Here is a 23201-nt window from a genome sequence, read left to right on the forward strand (position 1 = left end):
TTGGGGGCACAGACATAGTGGGGTTCACTGCTAAATAAATCCTTAATAATTTCACCAAAACACCGGTCAAGGTGAAAGTGAATGAGGGAAGGACCTGTCAGACCAGCCTGGCTCCTGGGATCCCTGGTCCCCATTCCTTCCGTCCTGCTCCACCAGCCAGTCAAGGCAGCATCCACTTTGTTAGTTTTTTTTTTTTTTCTTTTCTTTGAATTTTATTTTATTTATTTATTTTTACATAGCAGGTTCTTACTAGTTATCTATTTTATACATATTGGTGTATATATGTCAATCCCAATCTCCCAATTCATCCCACAACCACCACTGCCCCCCCCCCACTTTCCCCCCTTGGTGTCCATACGTTTGTTCTCTACATGTGTGTCTCTATTTTGAACCTTTAGGATGAAGAAGAGACCAGAGCAAAGAAAGGCCTAAAGTAAACAACTAAAGAAGCAGCTTGGGAACCTCTGTGCTCCTGAAACTGTGAAGGACTGTGGGACCTGTGTAAAGAAAGCTCCATGCAAAGGCCCTGGGGTCTGAGCCTCTTACCCCGGGGGGAAGAGGGCACTGAATTGGAGCTTCACTTTCCCTCCCTCCCCCATATAATGACCTCTAAAAGGTTCTGAGGAAAGTGAGAGTGGCCGTTTTGCCCCCGGCCACCATCTGCTGCTGATAAATATTTTATTAACCTCGGGCATTTGAGAAGTGGCTCTGAAGTTACACACAAGCGAAGCAGAGGCTGCTTTTACTCCCAAAAGGTAAGATGATTAAAGTCTCAGGTTCCACCCCCAATCCCACCTAGGGCACTGGACCAAATCACTTGGGAATCTTTTCTTTCAATACCATCTAGGGCTAAAAGGAGACTCCAGGCTTAGAAACACTGCACTCCGTGCCCAAGGACTGCATGCTAAGTGCCACTCAGCATTACAGCTGCTCACAAGGGTTTCCCGTGAGTCCTCACTACCAGCAAAGGACCGTGTGTGAAAGCTTCTGGAAAGCCCCACAAAACATGCACTCACAGGCCAGTGGGTGAGTGACTGAGGCCAGTGGTTCCAGTGACTTTACTGCTCTCCCCACAGACAGGCTGGGCGTCAGCCCTCACTGGTCCAAGACTGAGCTCTGACAGTGAAGAGAGAACATCTCCAGTAAACAGCAAACAAAGGTCTCAAAAAACAGACCCCAAAAGGCTGTTTAGTGCGACCCCCTTGACTACCTAAGGCCTCCTATCTGATTCCCCACTAGGAACCGGGCTTCCTCTTTGCCCCTGGCTTCCAGACTTTTCCTTTCCTCCTTCTGTGGTGACTTCCTGGTGAAGGGGCAGGAGAAGCGAAGGTTCTTACCCTCTCCTTCTTTTTTTTTTTTTTTTTTTTTTTTTGCGGTACGCGGGCCTCTCACTGTCGTGGCCTCTCCCGTTGCGGAGCGCAGGCTCCGGACGCGCAGCCTCAGTGGCCATGGCTCACGGGCCCAGCCGCCCCACGGCACGTGGGATCTTCCCGTACCGGGGCACGAACCCGTGTCCCCTGCATCGGCAGGCGGACTCTCAACCACTGCGCCACCAGGGAAGCCCTCCCCTCTTCTTCTTTTACTCCCTCCTTCCCTCTTCTATTCTCTGCCTCCTCTCTCCCTCCTTTCCTCCCTCTTTCCTTTCCTCCTTCCTCCCTCCCTCCCTTGTTCTTTCCTTCCTTCCTGCACTGCTTCCAAGACAGATACTCCGACCAAGTTAATTCAATGTCTAAACATTATTTAACCCCAAGTCTAAACATCGGTCCATAGATTCTGGAGCTTTTCTCATTGTTTAACTACCAAGGCTCGCCATGACTTCCTTCAACACCAGAGGTATCAACCTTCTCAAAGTACAGGAAGGAAAACTCTGGGTGCTTTTCTGGGCCCCGGTCCCTGACATGTTCCCACCCTTCATGCCTTCTCATCCCAAGGCTGAAACAGAGCACGGTGTGATCACGCCTTTCATCCATTGCTTTAAGTGCTTTAAAGCCTTGAAGATGGTCCTGACAAGAAGTCTGTGAAGTAGGAAGGGGACATGATTTTTATGTCTCCCAGCTGAGGAAACGCTGGGGCTCAGGAAGATTAGACTCAGCCCTTGGTCTCTTCCCTGTTTATATTCACTCCCGGTCATGTCATACCAGTCTCATGGCTTTAAATACCATCCTCTTGAGGAAGATTCTCAAACCCATACCTGTAGCCCCAGCTCAGACCTCGCCCCCAAGTCTCAGACTCCTGCATCTACCTGCCTTCTTCCCATCTCCATACGGATGGCTAGCAGACAGCTCAAGCTCAACATGGTGGACCAAGCCCTGACCTTCCCTCCAAACCTCCCCATCAGCAGCCTCCCCACCCAGATGATGGGAAATCCAACCTTCCGGTAGCTCAGGCCAAAATCCTTGGTTCTCTCATCCCCAACATCTAATCCAACAGAAAATCCTATTAATAATACATTAAACAAATACCCACCTCTACCACTACCCCTTTCCAAGCCAAAGCGCCTGTGTCTTGCAAAAGAATTCCTGCAATTTTTTTTCACTGATCTACCTCTTCCTACCATTGCCTCCACCAATTCGCAGTTCTTAATACAATCAAAGGGATCCTTTTAATATGTAAATCAGATCATGTCACCTCCCTCCCTCAAAACTCTCCAATGACTCCCATTTGACTTAGAATATAAGCCAAGGTCATACAATGGTCTATAATCCCCTCGTGACACACCAGCCACTCTGGCCTCTTCGCTGTTCCCTGAACCCACCAGTCACACTGCCATTTCGGGGCCCTTGCACTGGCTGCTTCTTTACCTGTAATATTTCCCCCCAGAAGTCCATATGCCTCACGCCCTCCCTTCCTTCAAATCGCTGTTTAAACATCCCCTCCTCAATGAGGCCTACTCAGACCAACCTATTTAAAATAGCAAGCATGCTCCCCTGCCCCTTCTCCACCTCCACATCCATGAGTTCTGTATCCCTGGGTTGGGGGAGGTGGGGGGGATGAATCCCCTGCAGATACTGAGGGACAAGTGGACTTATTTATCCTCTAATTTACTTATTATGTTTACTGCTTATTGTGCCACCCCCCCCACACACACACACACTACAATAGAAGCCCCCTGAGGACAGGATCTATATCTCTTTTGCTCAGTGATGTATCTGGAGTACTTAGAATAGGACCTGGCGCTTAGTAGATGCTCAATTTGCTGATGAATGAACTGCAATTTCCCAACTTCACAGGGCTCTGAATGGTAGAAATGAGGCTGGAATCCACTCTCCAGACAAGTTCTTAACATGTCTGAGCTGCTTAAATTCATGAAGGTGGGGCTTAAGAGTCTTCCAGAGGAAGCAGACAGTAAGCACATATGTTTACGTCTGGTGGTGATCAGGGCTCTGAAGGAATACACAGTGGCTAAGGGACAGAGAGAGGGCAAAGAGTACTGTTTTAAAGAGGATGGTCAGGGAAGAATTTTCTGATAAAATGACTTTGAGCAGAGACCTGAATCAAGTGAGGGAGTTTCCCAGACAGGTAAGTGGAGAAAGAACATTCCAGGCAGGGAGGACTCTGAGACAGCACATGCTTGGTGTATTTGAGGACCCAGGAGAAGGCCAGTATGGCTAAAGGATGAACAATTTCCCCTTACGTGCTGACTCTAAAATCGAAACCATGCATAATAGTCCCAAACTGGAAACCACCCAAAAGTCCACCAACAGAAGAATGGGTGAACCAAAGGAAATATACTATAAAGCAGTGAGAACCACCAACTACATGCACCAACTTGGATGGCGAGAACATACACAGTTTGATCCTATGTATGTAAAGTTTAAAAGCAGGCAAAACTAAAGAACATTTTTAAGGTGCATACATAGGTGGTAAAGCTATAAAGAAAAGCAAGGAGATGACTATCACAAAAGTCTAGATACAATCAGGGGTGAGAGATGTGGGGCTGCCGATAGCTATCTCTTGCCTTGGGCAGTGGTTACAGGAATATCCACTTTATAGTTGTTCTTTACACTGTACATATGTTTGTATGTTTTCAGTCTCTGATATACAAACACAAAACTTTAAAAGTTAAGGAAAAAAAAATAAGTGAGAGACAATTCAGTAAACTCTTATTCCTTTCCAGGGAGTACAGGGGTTCTTTAGATACATACTGTCTCACCAAAATTATTTCCTAAAAAAGACACCAAAGAATAGAGTGCACAGCATATTATTGTCACAAAACAAACATGTATTAACCAGACTGAAAAGGACTTCCACTGCCAACATAACAAGCTATTTTACCCAACATTTAAGCAGAATTCACTTTTTAAACAAAGGTGTAGTGGCAAGATCACTTCAAGATATCTAGAGAATAAAAAGTTCCAGGAAACCTAGATCAAAGGATATGTACGAGAAAGAAATATCTTCTCAGGAACTTCCAATGTCACCAAGACTGACTAACACAACACAACTCACAAAAAGGGAAGAAGGATGCTGGGGGTTGCCTGGGAAGCAAATCTTTAAAAGTCATCCTCAGATGAATTCTGAGCAGCTGACTTCTTGGTAAAGCATGTACCTCCTACTTCTTGACCTGAGGCCCAGTTTCTGGGAACAGCATGCAGGGCCCTCCCCCCTCTCTCCTCTGTCTTTCAAGAAAGTTAAAGTACAACTCTTGGAGTGGATTCTTCCAGCCAGGTGCACCTTCCTGCAACAGGAATCCTTGGTGCCTCTGCAGTCACTTCTTAAGAGTCACTGCCTGGCCCAGGGCTACGGGCCTTGTAACTGCGGGCAGTGCAGAAAGACCTGGGTGAGTTAGTTGCATCAGCTCAGGTAACCCAGCAGCAGATTACGGGAAAAGAGTCAGGCCATCTGGGCCCCAGTATGAGAGATCCCACTGACACTAGCACATTAGTCAACATTTTTTAAAGCCTTCCAAAGGTAGAAGACAATTTGATCAGCTTGGAGGTCATGTGAGTCCACATGGTGAAATGAAAGATTCTAGACATGTGAAAGATTACTGTCCTAGAATTGGTGGTGATGACCTCTTAAATGTCTTCAAGCCACCACCCTTCTTTCCCACTGGCCCCTGGCTTCACAGCCTTAAGAGAGAAAAATAAGCCAGTGTCTCTGGACCCCAAGCTATAACAATTCAGGGCAGGTCTCAAACTTCAAACACCATGTCTAGAACACACCACATAAGCAGCTAGATACACGCCTTCCTGCACCCTAGGAGGGCTCTACTCTTTCTATGGAACTCAAGTAGAACAGGACTTGAATTCCAGCTTGGCCATGAGTGCCCCTGAGCAAGCTACTGAAGTTCTTGGGCCTCAGTTTCTTCTGCTATCAAGTAGGGATTACAGATGTAATTACAACACAGCCTCACTATTCCCAGATTCCATATTTGCAAACTGGCCCACTCACTAAAATGTATCTGTGATCCCCAAATCAATACTCATGGTGCTTTTGCAGTATCCGAGGCACAAGTTCTCATGTTTCCACTCTTGTACTGGGAACAAGTGTCCTTTTTGTGGTCTATTAGTGACACATTTTTTTGCATTTTTGTGCTTTTTGTTGGTGATTTCGCTGTTTAGCTCCCAAGCATAGTGCTGAAGTGCTAAAAATCATGTGTTAGATAAGCTTCATTGAGGCATGAATTATAGAGCTATTGGCTGTCAGTTCAGTGTTAATGAATGAACAATATATATTTAATAAGGTGTCTTTAAGCAGAAACACAATAAAACAAGGTTATATACTGACCAGTTGATGAATTAGCTCTCAGGGACCTAACCCTGGATTTTCCCCGTGGAGCCATGATTCTTTATTTCAGTATTCGCAGTGACCATAGAATGTAACTACTATGACTCACAAGAACTGACCATACCTCATAGGGTTATGGCGAGGATTTAATTAATAGATATAAAGCACTTATGACAATGACTGGTATGACCTAAGTGCTACAGACAACCTATAAAGGATCAGCAGAGACTTTTCCATAAAGGCATGCTGCTTGGCATTTCAGCTAATAAGGGTCTTGGTGCTCTGGCCGGGTGTCAGGTCTCAGTCTCTGAGTGGGAGAGCTGAGTTCAGACATTGGACCAGAGACCTCCTGGCCCAATGTAATATCAATCAGCAAGAGCTCTCCCAGAAATCTCCATCTCAATGCTAAGACACAGGTCCACTCAATGACCAGCAAGTTCCAGTGCTGGACACCCCATGCAAAACAACTAGCAAGACAGGAACACAACTTCACCCATTAGCAGAGAGGCTGCCTAAAATCATACCAAGTTCACAGACAACCCAAAACACACCACCAGACACAGTCCTGCCCACCACAAAGAGAAGATCCAGCCTCATCCACCAGAACACAGGCACCAGCCCCCTCCACCAGGAAGCCTACACAAGCCACTGAACCAACCTTACCCACTGTGGGCAGACACCAAAAACAACGGGACCTATGAACCTGCAGCCTGAGAAAAGGAGACCCCAAACACAGTAAGTTAAGCAAAATGAGAAGACAGAGATATACGCATCAGATGAAGGAGCAAGGTAAAAATCCACCAGACCAAACAAATGAAGAGGAAATAGGCAGTCTACCTGAAAAAGAATTCAGAGTAATGATAGTAAAGATGATCCCAAATCTTGGAAATAGGATGGAGAAAATACAAGAAACATTTAACAAGGACTTAGAAAAACTAAAGAGCAAACGAACAATGATGATCAACATAATAAATGAAATTTAAAATTCTCTAGAAGGAATCAATAGCAGAATAACTGAGGCAGAAGAACGGATAAGTGACCTGGAAGATAAAATAGTGGAAATAACTACTGCAGAGCAGAATAAAGAAAAAGAAATGAAAAGAATTGAGGACAGTCTCAGAGACCTCTGGGACAACATTAAATGCACCAACATTCGAATTACAGGGGTCCCAGAAGCAGAAGAGAAATAGAAAAGCTCTGACAAAATATTTGAAGAGATTATAGTTGAAAACTTCCCTAATATGGGAAAGGAAATAGTCGATCAAGTCCAGGAAGAGCAGAGAGTCCCATACAGGATAAATCCAAGAAGAAACATGCCAAGACACACGTTAATCAAACTATCAAAAATTAAATACAAAGAAAAACTATTAAAAGCAACAAAGGAAAAGCGACAAATAACATACAAGGGAATCCCCATAAGGTTAAGAGCTGATCTTTCAGCACAAACTCTGCAAGCCAGAAGGGAGTGGCAGGACCTATTTAAAGTGATAAGAGGGAAAAACCTACAACCAAGATTACTCTACCCAGCAAGGATCTCATTCAGATTTGATGGAGAAATTAAAACCTTTACAGACAAGCAAAAGCTAAGAGAATTCAGCATAACCAAACCAGCTTTAAAACAAATGCTAAAGGAACTTCTCTAGGCAGGAAAGACAAGAAAAGGAAAAGACCTACAAAAAAAAACCCAAAACAATTAAGAACATGGTAATAGAAACATACATATTGATAATTACTTTAAATGTAAATGGATTAAATGCTCCAACCAAAAAAAAAAAAACAGACTGGCTGAATGGATACAAAAACAAGACCTGGACATATGCTGTCTACAAGAGACCCAATTCAGACCTAGGGACATATACAGACTGAAAGTGAGGGGATGGAAAAAGATATTCTATGGAAATGGGAATCAGAAGAAAACTGAAGTAGCAATTCTCATATCAGACAAATAGACTTTAAAATAAAGACTATTACAAGAGACAAAGAAGGACACTACATTATGATCAAGGGATCAATGCAAGAGGAAGATATAACAATTGTAAATATTTATGTACCCAACATAGGAGCACCTCAATACATAAGGAAAATGCTAACAGCCATAAAAGGGGAAATCAAGAGTAACACAACAATATTAGGGGACTTTAACACCCCACTTTCACCAATGGACAGATCAACCAAAATGAAAATAAATAAGGAAATTTAAGAAAACTGAAATCGAATCAAGTATCTTTTCCGACCACAACGCTATGAGACTAGATATCAATTACAGGAAATAAACTGTAGAAAATACAAACACATGGAGGCTAAACAATACACTACTAAATAACCAAGAGATCACTGAGGAAATCAAAAAATACCTAGAAACAAATGACAATGAAAAGACGATGGTGCAAAACCTATGAGATGCAGAAAAAGAAGTTCTAAGAGGGAAGTTTACAGCAATACAATCCTACCTCAAGAAACAAGAAACATCTCAAATAAACAACCTAAACTTACACCTAAAGCACTCAGAGAAAGAAGAACAAAAAAACCCCAAAGTAAGCAAAAAGAAAGAAATTATAAAGATCAGATCAAATCAATAGAATTAGAAATGAAAGAGAAGTAACAACTGACACTGCAGAAATATAAAGGATCATGAGAGATTACTACAAGCAACTATATGCCAATAAAATGGACAACCTGGAAAAAATGGACAAATTCTTAGAAAAGCACAACCTTCCAAGACTGAACCAGGAAGAAATAGAAAATATAAACAGACTAACCACAAGCACTGAAATGGAAACTGTGATTAAAAATCTTCCAACAAACAAAAGTCCAGGACCAGATGGCTTCACAGGCGAATTCTATCAAACATTTAGAGAAGAGCTAACACCCATCCTTCTCAAACTCTTCCAAACAATATCAGAAAAAGGAACACTCCCAAACTCATTCTATGAGGCCACCATCACCTTGATACCAAAACCAGGCAAGGATGTCACAAAGAAAGAAAACTACAGGCCAATATCACTGATGAACATAGATGCAAAAATCCTCAATCAAATACTAGCAAACAGTATCCAACAGCACATTAAAAGGATCATACACCATGATCAAGTGGGGTTTATTCCAGGAATGCAGGGATTCTTCAATATACGCAAATCAATCAACGTGATACACCATATTAACAAGTTGAAGGAGAAAAACCATATGATCATCTCAATAGATGCAGAGAAAGCTTTCGACAAAATGCAACACCCATGTATGATAAAAACCCTGCAGAAAGTAGGCATAGAGGGAACTTTCCTCAACATAATAAAGGCCATATATGACAAACCCACAGCCAACATTGTCCTCAATGGTGAAAAACTGAAACCATTTCCACTAAGATCAGGAACAAGACAAGGCTGCCCACTCTCACCACTCTTATTCAACATAGTTTTGGAAGTTTTAGCCACAGCAATCAGAGAAGAAAAGGAAATAAAAGGAATCCAAATTGGAAAAGAAGAAGTAAAGCTGTCACTGTTTGCAGATGACATGATACTATACATAGAGAATCCTAGAGATGCTACCGAAAAACTACTAGAGCTAATCAATGAATTTGGCAAAGTAGCAGGATACAAAATTAATGTACAGAAATCTCTGGCATTCCTGTACACTAATGATGAAAAATCTGAAAATGAAATCAAGAAAACACTCCCATTTACCATCGCAACAAAAAGAATAAAATATCTAGGAATAAACCTACCTAAGGAGACAAAAGACCTGTATGCAGAAAATTATAAGACACTGATGAAAGAAATTAAAGATGATACAAATAGATGGAGAGATATACCATGCTCCTGGATTGGAAGAATCAATATTGTGAAAATGACTCTACTACCCAAAGCAATCTACAGATTCAATGCAATCCCTACCAAACTACCACTGGCATTTTTCACAGAACTAGAACAAAAAATTTCAAAATTTGTTTGGAAAAACAAAAGACCCCGAATAGCCAAAGCAATCTTGAGAACGAAAAACGGAGCTGGAGGAATCAGGCTCCCTGACTTCAGACTGTACTACAAAGCTACAGTAATTAAGACAGTGTGGTACTGGCATAAAAACAGAAAGATAGATCAGTGGATCAGGATAGAAAGCCCAGAGATAAACCCACGCACATATGGCCAACTTATCTTTTTTTTTTTTTTTTTTTTTTGCGTTACGCGGGCCTCTCACTGTTGTGGCCTCTCCCCTTGGGGAGCGCAGGCTCCGGACGCACAGGCTCAGCGGCCATGGCTCACGGGCCCAGCCGCTCCGCGGCATGTGGGATCCTCCCGGACCGGGGCACGAACCCGCGTCCCCTGCATCGGCAGGCGGACTCTCAACCACTGCGCCACCAGGGAAGCCCCTGGCCAACTTATCTTTGATAAAGGAGGCAGGAATGTACAGTGGAGAAAGGACAGCCTCTTCAATAAGTGGTGCTGGGAAAACTGGACAGGGACATGTAAAAGTTTGAGATTAGATCATTCCCTAACACCATACACAAAAATAAGCTCAAAATGGATTAAAGACCTAAATGTAAGGCCAGAAACTATCAAACTCTTAGAGGAAAACATAGGCAGAACACTCTATGACATAAATCACAGCAAGATCCTTTTGGACCCACCTCCTAGAGAAATGGAAATAAAAACAAAGATAAACAAATGGGACCTAATGAAACTTCAAAGCTTTTGCACAGCAAAGGAAACCATAAACAAGACCAAAAGACAACCCTCAGAATGGGAGAAAATATTTGCAAATGAAGCAACTGACAAAGGATTAACCTCCAAAATTTAGAAGCAGCTCATGCAGCTCAATAACAAAAAAACAAACAACCCAATCCAAAAATGGGCAGAAGACTTAAATAGGCATTTCTCCAAAGAAGATATACAGACTGCCAACAAACACATGAAAGAATGCTCAACATCATTAATCATTAGAGAAATGCAAATCAAAACTACAATGAGATATCATCTCACACCAGTCAGAATGGCCATCATCAAAAAATCTAGAAACAATAAATGCTGGAGAGGGTGTGGAGAAAAGGGAACCCTCTTGCACTGCTGGTGGGAATGTGAATTGGTACAGCCACTATGGAGAACAGTATGGAGGTTCCTTAAAAAACTAAAAATAGAACTACCATATGACCCAGCAATCCCACTACTAGGCATATACCCTGAGAAAACCGTAATTCAAAAAGAGACATGTACCAAAATGTTCATTGCAGCTCTATTCACAATAGCCCGGAGCTGGAAACAACCTAAGTGTCCATCATCAGATGAATGGATAAAGAAGATGTGGCACATATATACAATGGAATATTACTCAGCCGTAAAAAGAAACGAAACTGAGCTATTTGTAATGAGGTGGATAGACCTAGAGTCTGTCATACAGAGTGAAGTAAGTCAGAAAGAGAAAGACAAATACCGTATGCTAACACATATATATTGAATTAAAAAAAAATGTCATGAAGAACCTAGGGGTAAAACGGGAATAAAGACACAGACCTACCTGAGAATGGACTTGAGGATATGGGGAAGGGGAAGGGTAAGCTGTGACAAAGCGAAAGAGAGGCATGGACATATATACACTACCAAACGTAAGGTAGATAGATAGTGGGAAGCAGCCACAGAGCACAGGGAGATCAGCTCGGTGCTTTGTGACCGCCTGGAAGGGTGGGATGGGGAGGGTGGGAGGGAGGGAGATGCATGAGGGAAGGGATGTGGGAACAGATGTATATGTATGACTGATTCACTTTGTTATAAAGCAGAAACTAATTAAAAAAAAAGAAAGAGAAGTAACAACTGACACTGCAGAAATATAAAGGATCATGAGGGATTACTACAAGCAACTATATGCCAATAAAATGGACAACCTGGAAAAAATGGACAAATTCTTAGAAAAGCACAACCTTCCAAGACTGAACCAGGAAGAAATAGAAAATATAAACAGACTAACCACAAGCACTGAAATGGATACTGTGATTAAAAATCTTCCAACAAACAAAAGTCCAGGACCAGATGGCTTCACAGGCGAATTCTATCAAACATTTAGAGAAGAGGTAACACCTATCCTTCTCAAACTCTTCCAAAATACAGCAGAAGGAGAAACACTCCCAAACTCATTCTATGAGGCCACCATCACCCTGATACCAAAACCAGACAAAGATGTCACAAAAAAAAAAACTACAGACCAGTATCACTGATGAACGAAGATGCAAAAATCCTCAGCAAAATACTAGCAAACAGAATCCAACAGCATATTAAAAGGATCATACACCATGATCAAGTGGGGTTTATCCCAGGAATGCAAGGATTCTTCAGTATATGCAAATAAATCAGTGTGATACACCATATTAAGAAATAGAAGGATAAAACCCATATGATCATCTCAATAGATGCAGAAAAAGCTTTTGACAAAATTCAACACTCATTTATGATAAGAACTCTCCAGAAAGTAAGCATAGAGGCAGCTTACCTCAACATAATAAAGGCCATATATGACAAACCCACAGCTAACATCGTTCTCAATGGTGAAAAACTGAAACTATTTCCACTAAGATCAGGAACAAGAAAAGGTTGCCCACTCTCACCACTATTATTCAACATAGTTTTGGAAGTTTTAGCCACAGCACTCAGAGACGAAAAAGAAATAAAAGGAATCCAAATCAGAAAAGTAAAATGGTCATTGTTTGCAGATGACATGTTACTATACATAAAGAATCCTAAAGATGCTACCAGAAAACTACTGGAGCTAATCAATGAATTTGGTAAAGTAGTAGGATGCAAAATTAATGCACAGAAATCTCTTGCATTCCTATACACTAATGATGAAAAATCTGAAAGAAAAATTAAGTAAACACTCCCATTTACCATTTTTGCAACAAAAAGAATAAAATACCTAGGAATAAACCAACCTAAGGAGACAAAAGACCTGTATGCAGAAAACTATGAGACACTAATGAAAGAAATTAAAGATGATACAAACAGATGGAGAGAAATACCATGTTCTTGGATAGGAAGAAACAACATTGTGAAAATGACTACACTACACAAAGCAATCTACAGATTCAGTGCAATCCCTATCAAAGTACTAATGGCATTTTTCACAGAACTAGAACAAAAAATTTCACAATTTCTATGGAAACACAAAAGACCCCAAATAGCCAAAGCAATCTTGAGAAAGAAAAACAGAGCCTGAGGAATCAGGCTCACTGACTTCAGACTATACTACAAAGCTACAGTAATCAAGACAGTATGGTACTGGCACAAAAACAGAAATATAGATGAATGGAACAGGATAGAAAGCCCAGAGATAAACACACACACATATGGTCACATTATTTTTGATAAAGGAGGAAAGAATATACAATGGAGAAAAGACAGCCTCTTCAATAAGTGGTGCTGGGAAAACTGGACACCTACATGTAAAAGAATGAAGTTAGAACACTCCCTAACACCATACACAAAAATAAACTCAAAATGGATTCGAGACCTAAATATAAGACCAGACACTATAAAACTCTTAGAGGAAAACATAGGCAGAACACTCTATGACATAAATCACAGCAAGGTCCTTTTTGACCCACCTCCTAGAGAAATGGAAATATAAACAAAAATAAACAAGTGGGACCTAATGAAACTGTAAAGCTTTTGCACAGCAAAGGAGACCATAAACAAGATGAAAAGACAACCCTCAGAATGGGAGAAAATATTTGCAAATGAAGCAACTGACAAAGGATTAATATCCAAAATATACAAGCAGCTCATGCAGTTCAATATCAAAAAAAAAACCCAATCCAAAAATGGGCAGAAGACCTAAATAGACATTTCTCCAAAGAAGATAAACAGATTGCCAATAAACACATGAAAGGATGCTCAGCATCACTAATCATCAGAGAAATGAAAATCACAACTACAATGAGGTATCACCTCATACCGGTCAGAATGGCCATCATCAAAAAATCTACAGTCATTGCTGGAGAGGGTGTGGAGAAAAGGGAACCCTCTTGCACTGTTGGTGGGAATGTAAATTGATACAGCCACTATGGAGAACAGTATGGAGGTTCCTTAAAAAACTAAAAATAGAATTACCATATGACCCAGCAATCCCACTACTAGGCATATACCCTGAGAAAACCATAACTCAAAATGAGTCATGTACCACAATGTTCATTGCAGCACTATTTACAATAGCCAGGACACGGAAGCAACCTAAGTGTCCACTGACAGATGAATGGATAAAGGTGATGTGGCACATATATACAATGGAATATTACTCGGCCATAAAAAGAAACGAAATTGAGTTATTTGTAGTGAGGTCGATGGACCTAGAGTCTGTCATACAGAGGGAAGTAAGTCAGAAAGAGAAAAACAAATACTGTATGCTAACACATATATATGGAATCTAGGGAAAAAAAAGGTTCTGAAGAACCTAGGGGCAGGACAGGAATAAAGATGCAGACATAGAGAATGGACTTGAGGGCACAGGGAGGGGGAAGGGTAAGCTGGGACGAGGTGAGAGAGTGGCATGGACTTATATACACTACTAAATGTAAAATAGATAGTTAGTGGGAAGCAGCCACATAGCACAAGGAGATCTGCTTGGTGTTTTGTGACCACCTAGAGGGGTGGGATAGGGAAGGTGGGAGGGAGATGCAAGAGGGAGGGGATATGGGGATATATGTATACAAATAGCTGATTCACTTTGTTATACAGCAGCAACTAACACAACAATGTAAAGCAATTATACTCCAATAAAGATGTTAAAAAAAAAAAGGATCAGCAGAGCTTGACGGGAAGGCGCACATCACGACTTCAATCTATCGCCCTCTTCGACATGCTGGAGCAGTATGACTCACGCGGAACCATTTCTTTTTTTTTTTTTCTTGGCTGCACTGCAAGGCATGTGGGATCTTAGTTTCCAGACCAGGGGTCTAGGGATCGAACCCGCGCCCCCTGCAGTGGAAGCGCAGAGTCTTAACCAGTGGACTGCCAAGGAAGTCCCGACTGAACCATTTCTTTATCATCAGGAAAATTCAATTCTGTTGCCGACACTCACAGGCCCCGATTAGTTCCTCCTCTGAACAGCCCCTCTTTATGGGCATAAAACAACCATCAAGAGCAAACTGAGGTTTTATTTTCTTTTCCCCTAATGGGAATTCCAGGCACTGTAGAAAAATAAAACACTGACATCCGTTCTCCATTCACTGCCCACAAATGTGTGCATAAATTCTGTTATTAGGAATGGAAGCTGCAGGTGGGCATTGAGAAGAGCAGGGAGCAAAACAGATTTGGAAGATTGTTAGGTTCACTTAGGCAGCTGAAGAGAGAGCCACGAATAAAAACTCAGCCATGGTTTGCTCATTCTTTCCCTTTCTCCTTCTGCTTTTGAACAACTGGACATGTGATGCTTATCAGTTATTAATAGCCAATAAATCAGAGAGTAAGAATTATACTTCCCTGAAAAGTTCCAAGTAAGCCTCATGGAAGATGCTTTAGCGAGTGTCATTGACACTGCACTTCTTTCCATTTTAGACTTCTCCAGGCCTCTGATGTCCATATTGGATGTCATCTGGTGACAGACTTTCTCATGGACAGAGGATTTGGGCATCTCTCTGCTTAAAGGTGACTGCAGCTGCGCCTCCAGAATCACATAAATTCAAGGGGCACAGCTCATGCTTAGGTGTGGATTTTTACAAGGCAAGAGAATGCTTTCATCACTGATGGAAGAAAGCCCTGCTATAAAAGTGAAGTAAAATTCAATGCTTTGGGCTTCCCCAGTGGCGCAGTGGTTGAGAGTCCGCCTGCCGATGCAGGGGACACGGGTTTGTGCCCCGGTCTGGGAAGATCCCACATGCCGCGGAGCGGCTGGGCCCGTGAGCCATGGCCGCTGAGCCTGCACGTTCGGAGCCTGTGCTCCGCAACGGGAGAGGCCACGGCAGTGAGAGGCCCGCGTACCGCAAAACAAACAAACAAACAAAAAAAAACACAATGCTTTGAGCTCAAACATTTTCCCAAAAGTACTCTGCAGTGGTTGACTAGTGTCCCCCCAAAAGACATCTTTCAGTCCTAATCCCCAGTTCCTATGAATGTGACCTTATTTGGAAATAGAGGCTTTACATGTATCAATAGTTAGTTAAGCATCTTGATACGAAATCATCGTGGGTTTAGGGTGGACCCTAAATCCAACGGCTGGTATCCTTATAAGAGAAAAGAAAAGGAGATTTGAGACCAAGAGGAGGACAGAAACATGGAGGACGACGGAGGTAAGGACTGAAGTTGTGCTGCCACAAGCCAAGGACACCAGGAGCCACCCAAAGCTAGAATCAGTAAGGAAGGATTCTCCTGAGAGTCTTCAGGGGCAACATGGCCCTGCCAATCCCTTGATTTCAGACTTCTTGCTTCCAGAACTGAAAGAATACACTTCTGTTGTTTTTAAGCTACCAAATTTGTGGTGATTTGTTGCAGCAGCCCTAGAACCTAGTAACACATACCCCAATGTTTCTTTTAATTAGTAACATGAAACCTTGAGCCAAAAGGTCATTCACTATTTTACAGGCAAATAAACAATAATCTAGACATTCCAAAACAATCCATATGCATTATTAGCCTGTCCTCAGAGCATAATGATATTTTGTTGTCATTTTGATCACTACTTCCTCTACTTTAGGAATATAGTCAGTGCAGGGAAGAATGGCGTTCAGAATCTCAAACCTTACATAGATGATGGACAAGATGGACGTTATATGACTCAGTCCTAAAATTGGGGTGAAGCTGAGATCGAATGAAAACCTTTGGCTTTCTTTGTGGCCAAAGCCTGGTGTCAAGCCCATGTCAGGCCATGGGTCATTTCTCCAGGCTCAGACTTGTTCTAAGCTTCCTGGCATTAGAAATGACTATTCACCTATTTGCTGGTGAAGCAAACCTTGGCATCTAAAGAGTTTGACAAACAGTCGTGATTCACACGTCCTGGGCCTTCAGGCTCCTTCCTACGTCTACAGACAGCCTCACTGCCCCTGTATTCCATGTCAAATAGAATTTCAGCTGACACATGTCCACAGAAAGAGGACAGTCTGCATCAAGCCTGGAACGGCCCTTCAAGGCTGTATCTTAAAGTTGGATCTCTCCATTGGACAGAAGAAGAAATTAAGGTTCAAGGAAGTTAAGAGAGTTCCCCCAAATCCCACAGCCCATTAATAGGTGGGACAAGGACTCAGGTCTCCGAACTCCCCCTGGGCTTGGCTCTCAGGGCCAGGTTGCTCCTACAACCAGGTAGAAGAATTATACTAATGAAGGACATGGAAGAAGGGCAGGAGAAAGGGGCCACAATGGGCAGGAGCTAAGGCTAGTGATATCCACCAGTGTCTAATATATAAATATTATCAGTTAATGCTGGACACCGGTAGTTTTCTGAATTTTCTGCAGTGCAAGGCATGGACTCTAAAGTCACACAGACATGGATTCAAATTCTGGCTCTCCAACTTATCAGTTGTGACTTTGAATTAATTATCTGAATACTAAGCCCTGAGTTCCTTATCTATAAAATGGGGATAAATAACACCTGTCTCATTTGGTCATAGCGACAATTAAATGACAGATTGTATGTAAAAAAAAAAACTACATACAGTACGCACCATTTATATAAAGTTAAGAAGGCCAAACACAGATTCAATTTAGAGCTCACCTATGTGGGGAACGGGGTGGGGGGAGTGTGCAGTCACGAAGGGATACATGGGGGGCTTCCACTCTACGTTAATGTTTTTATTTTTTTAATATTTATTTATTTATTTATTTTTGGCTGTGTTGCGTCTTCGTTTCTGTGCGAGGGCTTTCTCTAGTTGCGGCGAGCGGGGGCCACTCTTCATCGCGGTGCGCGGGCTTCTCACTGTCGCGGCCTCTCTTGTTGCAGAGCACAGGCTCCAGATGCGCAGGCTCAGTAGCTGTGGCTCACGGGCCTAGTTGCTCCGCGGCATGTGGGATCTTCCCAGACCAGCGCTCGAACCCGTGTCCCCTGCATTGGCAGGCAGATTCTTAACCACTGGGCCACCAGGGAAGCCCAATGTTTTCTTAAGGTGTGTGGTGCTGGGTATGTGGGTGCTTATGCTGTTATTCTTCATAACATTTTGTTTTAAATACATTTCTTAAAATTTACACATAGGAAGAAATTAATAAATTAATGGCTATTATAATTTCTATTAATCCAAAAGTATTTATTCAGTTCTTACTCCGTGTGGGGGACTGTGCAACACAACAGTGAACGCTAAGGAAAGATTCATGCCCCCCCAATCTAGATTAGAACCTCCAGTCTGGCAGGGGTTGCAGCACCCACCTTATAAGTGTAATAATACCAGGCAGAATGCAGTAAGTGACCTGAGGGGTAAAAAGAAAGAAAAGAGACACCATAACTGCTTGGAGAGAACTTCTAAGACTTCATCATACAGGGGGCAACTGAAATGGGCCTTAAAACCCAAGTAGAATCTTCAGCAGTAGAGAAAACAAAAAGATGTCTAGCTAACAATTATGCCATTAACAGAGGCACCAGAAGGGAAACCAGAATGACTACACAGATCACGGGCACAGAAACTAGAGAATGTGAAATCAGAGGCCAGGGAAAGAGGAAATGAGAAATAAGGCCAGGATGGTCAGCACAGGGGTACTCGTGTACAGCAAGAAAACAAGAGCAGATTTCTTTCTCTTGAAACTTTCAAAAGAACAGTTTTCATGTAATCATGCAGGGGAAGGAGCCAAATCTCAGGATGAGTGGGAGGTGAAGAAGGAGGTAGGGGTACAGCTGACTATGCTTTAGAGACATTTGCACCTGCTGCAAAGGACGGCAGCTAAAGAAAATGGCAATATCAGGATGAATGCTTAGTCAAGGGAGGCCCCAGCATATTTCTAGAGAAAGGGCAAAGAAAGAACTAGTGGGACAGAGAAAAATACAGATGCAAACCAGACAAGCGACCGCCATCCTCTTTCAGATACAAGGTTCTGGAAAAAGCAAAAGGAACAAGGTCAAAAACACAAGTGGCAATGTCAGATTGGCAAATGAGCTGAGATTAAAAATTGGTTTTCTTGAACTAACGAGAGTCTCTGGTCCATTTTGGAAAAGGACTACAGGTGATCATGCACACAAATGACAAACGACTTCCCTCGGACCACACCCCTTCCAGGCACTATTACCTTGGGGTATGAAATAAAACTTGAACACCACTGTTTTACCATAGAATAAAGGATTTAGCTGGGGAGAGGAGATATCTGTACAAAACCTTTTTTATAAATGAAAAAAAAATGACATGAAGAATGAAGTTCTTAATAAAAAATAAAGTTAAGACCATCTGACCATATCATTTCACCACGTCAAGATTCCAAACCAGCCACTATGGAAAACAGCCTGGCAGCTCCTCAAAAAGTTAAATGTAGAATTTACTATATGACCCAGCAATTCCACTTCTAGGTATATACCCAAGAGAACAGAAAACATATGTCCACACAAAAACTTGTATACCACTGTTTGTAGCAGCATTATTTATAAAAGCCAAAAAGTGGAAACCACCCAAATGTCCGTCAATTGATAAATAAAAATGTAATATATCCATACAATGGAATATTATCCAATGATGAAAAAAGAATGAAATGCGGATACACCCTACAACATGGATGAAACTTGAAAACCTTACGTTAAGTGAAATAAGTCAGATGCAAAAGGCCACATAATGAATGATTCCATTTGTACAAAATGTCCAGAATAGTCAAATCTCTAAAAACAGAAGGTAGATTAGTGGTTGACTACGGGGAGTTGGGGGGTGGGGGTGAGTGGGCAGGGAGGGGAGGGCAGCAAGTGACTGTCAATGGATATAGTGCTTCTCTGAACTGATGAAAATGTTCTGAGGTACATAGTGGTTATGACTGCACAGCTTTGTGAATGGATTAAAAAGCACTGAACGTCACACTTAAACAAATTTTCAAACTAGACCTTCCAATGACTTGGGCAGGAAAGAACATGCAGGTACACACACACACACCCCCACACACACACATGTCACTGCTCCACACACCCATTATTATTGATAAATATTATATTATTATTATATTCAATATAAATATTATATTGAAATGATGCCAGAATGACACTAAACCACAAAAGACCAGTCCACTCATATGCACATGCTCAGAAGAATAGCAATGATACTTAATAATAACTAAACTTCATTGACTGTTTACTATGTGTCAGGAACTATACTGAGCACACATGGATTAGCTCATTTTGTTTCTCACTTCATCCCTTTGAGGTATTACCATCCCCATTTTACAGATGAGGAAATTAAGGCACAAAAAAAGTTTCATAACTTGTGCCAGGTCACCCAGTTGGAACTTAACCCCAGGCAATCTGATTCATGAGAACTATGCTATTCTGCCCCAACTGACTCTGTCTTCTTAAGCTCACTTGCAAAATTCACTGACTTACAGTGTAAACCAAGGCAGGGGAGGGGTGAGGTTTTAAAACAACCAAAACTATCATCTTAAATAGCAATTCCGGAAAGAATATTGGAAAGACCCAAGGTTCTGAGAATGAGACCAAGCGGAGAGCTGTATTTCATGTTACTATGAATATTACTTCATGTTACTATGAATAAGTTGACTGTAAAACCCAAGCATGAAATTTCAGATTGTTACCCACTACTTTTAAGACTCGCGGTAGATTACTGGGTTTCTCCCTGCCCGCAACAATCGAATAATCTAAGTGGGAACACCACTGCAAGAGCAAACAAAAACATTGGGTATTGTGTGTATGACTTTATACATAGAACACAAACAGGACATGTTTACATACATGTGTGCTCACTAAACAGTGAGGGGCAGATGGCAAGTTCTAAACCCTATGTTATAGGAGAGAAAGATGAATAAGGGCAAAAAAAATCAAAGAAGACTGCTTGAGGAGACCTTGAGAACTAGCATTTAGGAAGGGGCAGAAAGAATAAAGGTCACTACTTGAAGCAAGCTTGGAGGGAATAAGAAGGTTGGATTGTTCCTAGAGCAGGAAGGATGCCTGTCTGATTAAATCAAGGAGTGTACAGTGTGTAATGTACCAGAAAATAATAGTGGACGGGAGGGAAGGGGTTATGTAAGATCTCAAAAATCAAGGTAAAATGTTCGGACTTGATAGAGTAAGAAAAGGTATATCATGCTTTTAAAAAAGTTGTGAGGGACTTCCCTGGTGGCGCAGTGGTTAAGAATCCACCTGCCAATGCAGGGGACACGGGTTCGAGCCCTGGTCCAGGAAGATCCCACATGCCGCGGAGCAACTAAGCCCGTGTGCCACAACTACTGAGCCTGCGCTCTAGAGCCCATGAGCCACAACTACTGAGCCCGCGTGCCTGGAGACCGTGCTCTGCAACAAGAGAAGCCACCGCAATGAGAAGCCCGCACACCGCAACGAAGAGCAGCCTCGTGGCAACTAAAGAAAGCCCTGAAGACCCAACACAGCCAAAAAAAAAAGTTGTGAAAGCTTTATCATATTAGTTGCATACTTCATAACAAACACTGGCAACTAAAGAAAGCCCTGAAGACCCAACACAGCCAAAAAAAAAAAAAAAATTGTGAAAGCTTTATTACATTAGTTGCATACTTCATAATGAACACTGGCTTCCACATTTGCTTACCCAACCCTGGAGTTCTGCCTCATCTACTATTTCCTAATTTCATTTTAAATATTTTGTTTCTATCATATCTACCTCCAAGTCATGCCCTAGAGAAATCTTAATTTCATCAGAGTCAAGATATAAAATAATTGCTTACAGTCACAGCCCTGAACAAAGCTGTGCTGGATGGTGCCTTCACCAAGCCACTTAGCACATCGCTAATGTGCATTAAATCTCCTCACACACTTCATAGCTTAATCTGTAATGAATCAACGTCCCAGTGAATAAGCTGTCCCTTGAGAAAAATATGTACTTTTTTTTAATGTGAAAAATATTTCCTTGCACTCAGTCACTGCGATCGTCTTCTTTCAGTAATAAAATTGAATGACAACGTACCCAACTTTTTTCCTGGGTGAAACAGAAATTCACAGTTGCCCATTTCACTGAAACAGAAATAGGCAGTCACAGTTGTATTTAATCGGACCCCTATGCAAACTTCTCTCCCCTACTTCTCTGCGGGGGCACTGCACCCGAATTCTTGCCGTTTTCCACAGGCTTCCACTTGGGTCTCAGGTGCTTCCGAGGATCTGTGCTTTCAGGCAAATATTTTACCCGAGGAACAAACCCAAGGAGCAGGATCTCCTGTAAGGAACCCAGGAGCTTAGTCTGCGCCTCAGTGTGACCTTAAAGCAAGCGCACGTCCCCAGCTCTGACGAGCACACGAGTATCCGCACTCCGCAGCGCCCGGCAGCGGCCAGGGAGCCCCAGATCGCGGCCGGGGCGCGCACCCACCTGACCAGGGGCTCCTTCTCGGGCACGGCGGGCTCCTCCAGGCACCTGCACGGGCAGCAGCAGCAGCACACGGTCCTCAGCCAGGCCCTCAGCCCCATGGAGAGCGAGGTGCCCCGCCGGCGCCGGACGACTCCGAGGAAGCCGCGGCGGCGGCGGCGAGCGAGCGCGGCTGCGGCGCGGCCACCGGACCGGCGTCCAGGTGCGGGGACAGTGGCGGCCGGGGCGTCGCGGGCCGGTCCGTGCGCATCACGCTGCGGCCGGGGACGCGGGCAAGGCGGGAGGCGCCTTCACGGCCCCGGGGCTGCAGGGCCGCGCGCTTTCCTCCACTTGGGTTTTGTTTAGGGCGCGGGTTTTGTTGGGGCTTTTCTTCTCTCGCTTTAATTCCCCGGGCGCAAATTGGGGCGCATGCGTTCCCGAGACGCTTCGCTGCTGCCCTCTAACGAGGAAGCAGGGACTCCAGCCGCCAGACGGCAAAATCCGAGGGCACCGTGGGGGACGGGGCTGGGGGAAGGAGGGGCAAGCCCCTCGAGTCAAGAAGCACGAGGTTGGGCTGGATCTATTCATACGTTTTATTGGCTTCACTCCCCGAGGAAATAAAAGGTCCTCCTTCCCAGCCCCACCCTTGCCTTCAAAGCGGAGGTTAGGGCATATTTTTAACATGTCAGTCCCACAAAGAGTAAAAGTTAGCGAAAGAATAGGGTTGATGCATTACAGAAGTGAGTTTTTTTAAGTACTATATTCACAACTAATTTTTTTTAGTCGTTTTCAAGTCTCCCAGTCCTTGAATAATTCCCTCAAAAAAGGCAACCTCTATCATCAGTATTTTCCGACTTTCCAGAGCTATTTATGTGTGCGTGTGTGTGTATATTTACTTACGCTTCTGCACACTTGTAAGTATAGGCACCCATAGTCCTCTCCCTTTTTACCCCAACAGTGGCATACTCCACACATTTCTGTCCCTGGCTTGTTTCACTCCGTTTACCATGGAGACTGTTCCACCCACTACATGTATAACTTCCTCTATCGTACTTTGCATTTATGCATT

The 23201-nt window shown here is 42.9% G+C and overlaps 1 protein-coding gene across 1 annotated transcript in view; it reads right to left on the minus strand.

Annotated features, from left to right (window-relative positions):
- MREG (melanoregulin) overlaps nt 1-22652 on the minus strand; it is a 70235-nt gene extending 47583 nt beyond the window's left edge. The window contains exon 1 of the mRNA XM_081242452.1: nt 22085-22652. Coding sequence (XP_081098578.1) covers nt 22085-22254 — 170 coding nt within the window. The 5' untranslated portion in view covers nt 22255-22652. The remainder of the gene's footprint in view (nt 1-22084) is intronic.
- Nucleotides 22653-23201: the final 549 nt, after the last annotated feature.

The sequence above is a fragment of the Mesoplodon bidens genome (genome assembly GCF_964165515.1).
Source record: "Mesoplodon bidens genome assembly, chromosome: 8".
In the NCBI taxonomy this organism is placed as follows: domain Eukaryota; kingdom Metazoa; phylum Chordata; class Mammalia; order Artiodactyla; family Ziphiidae; genus Mesoplodon; species Mesoplodon bidens.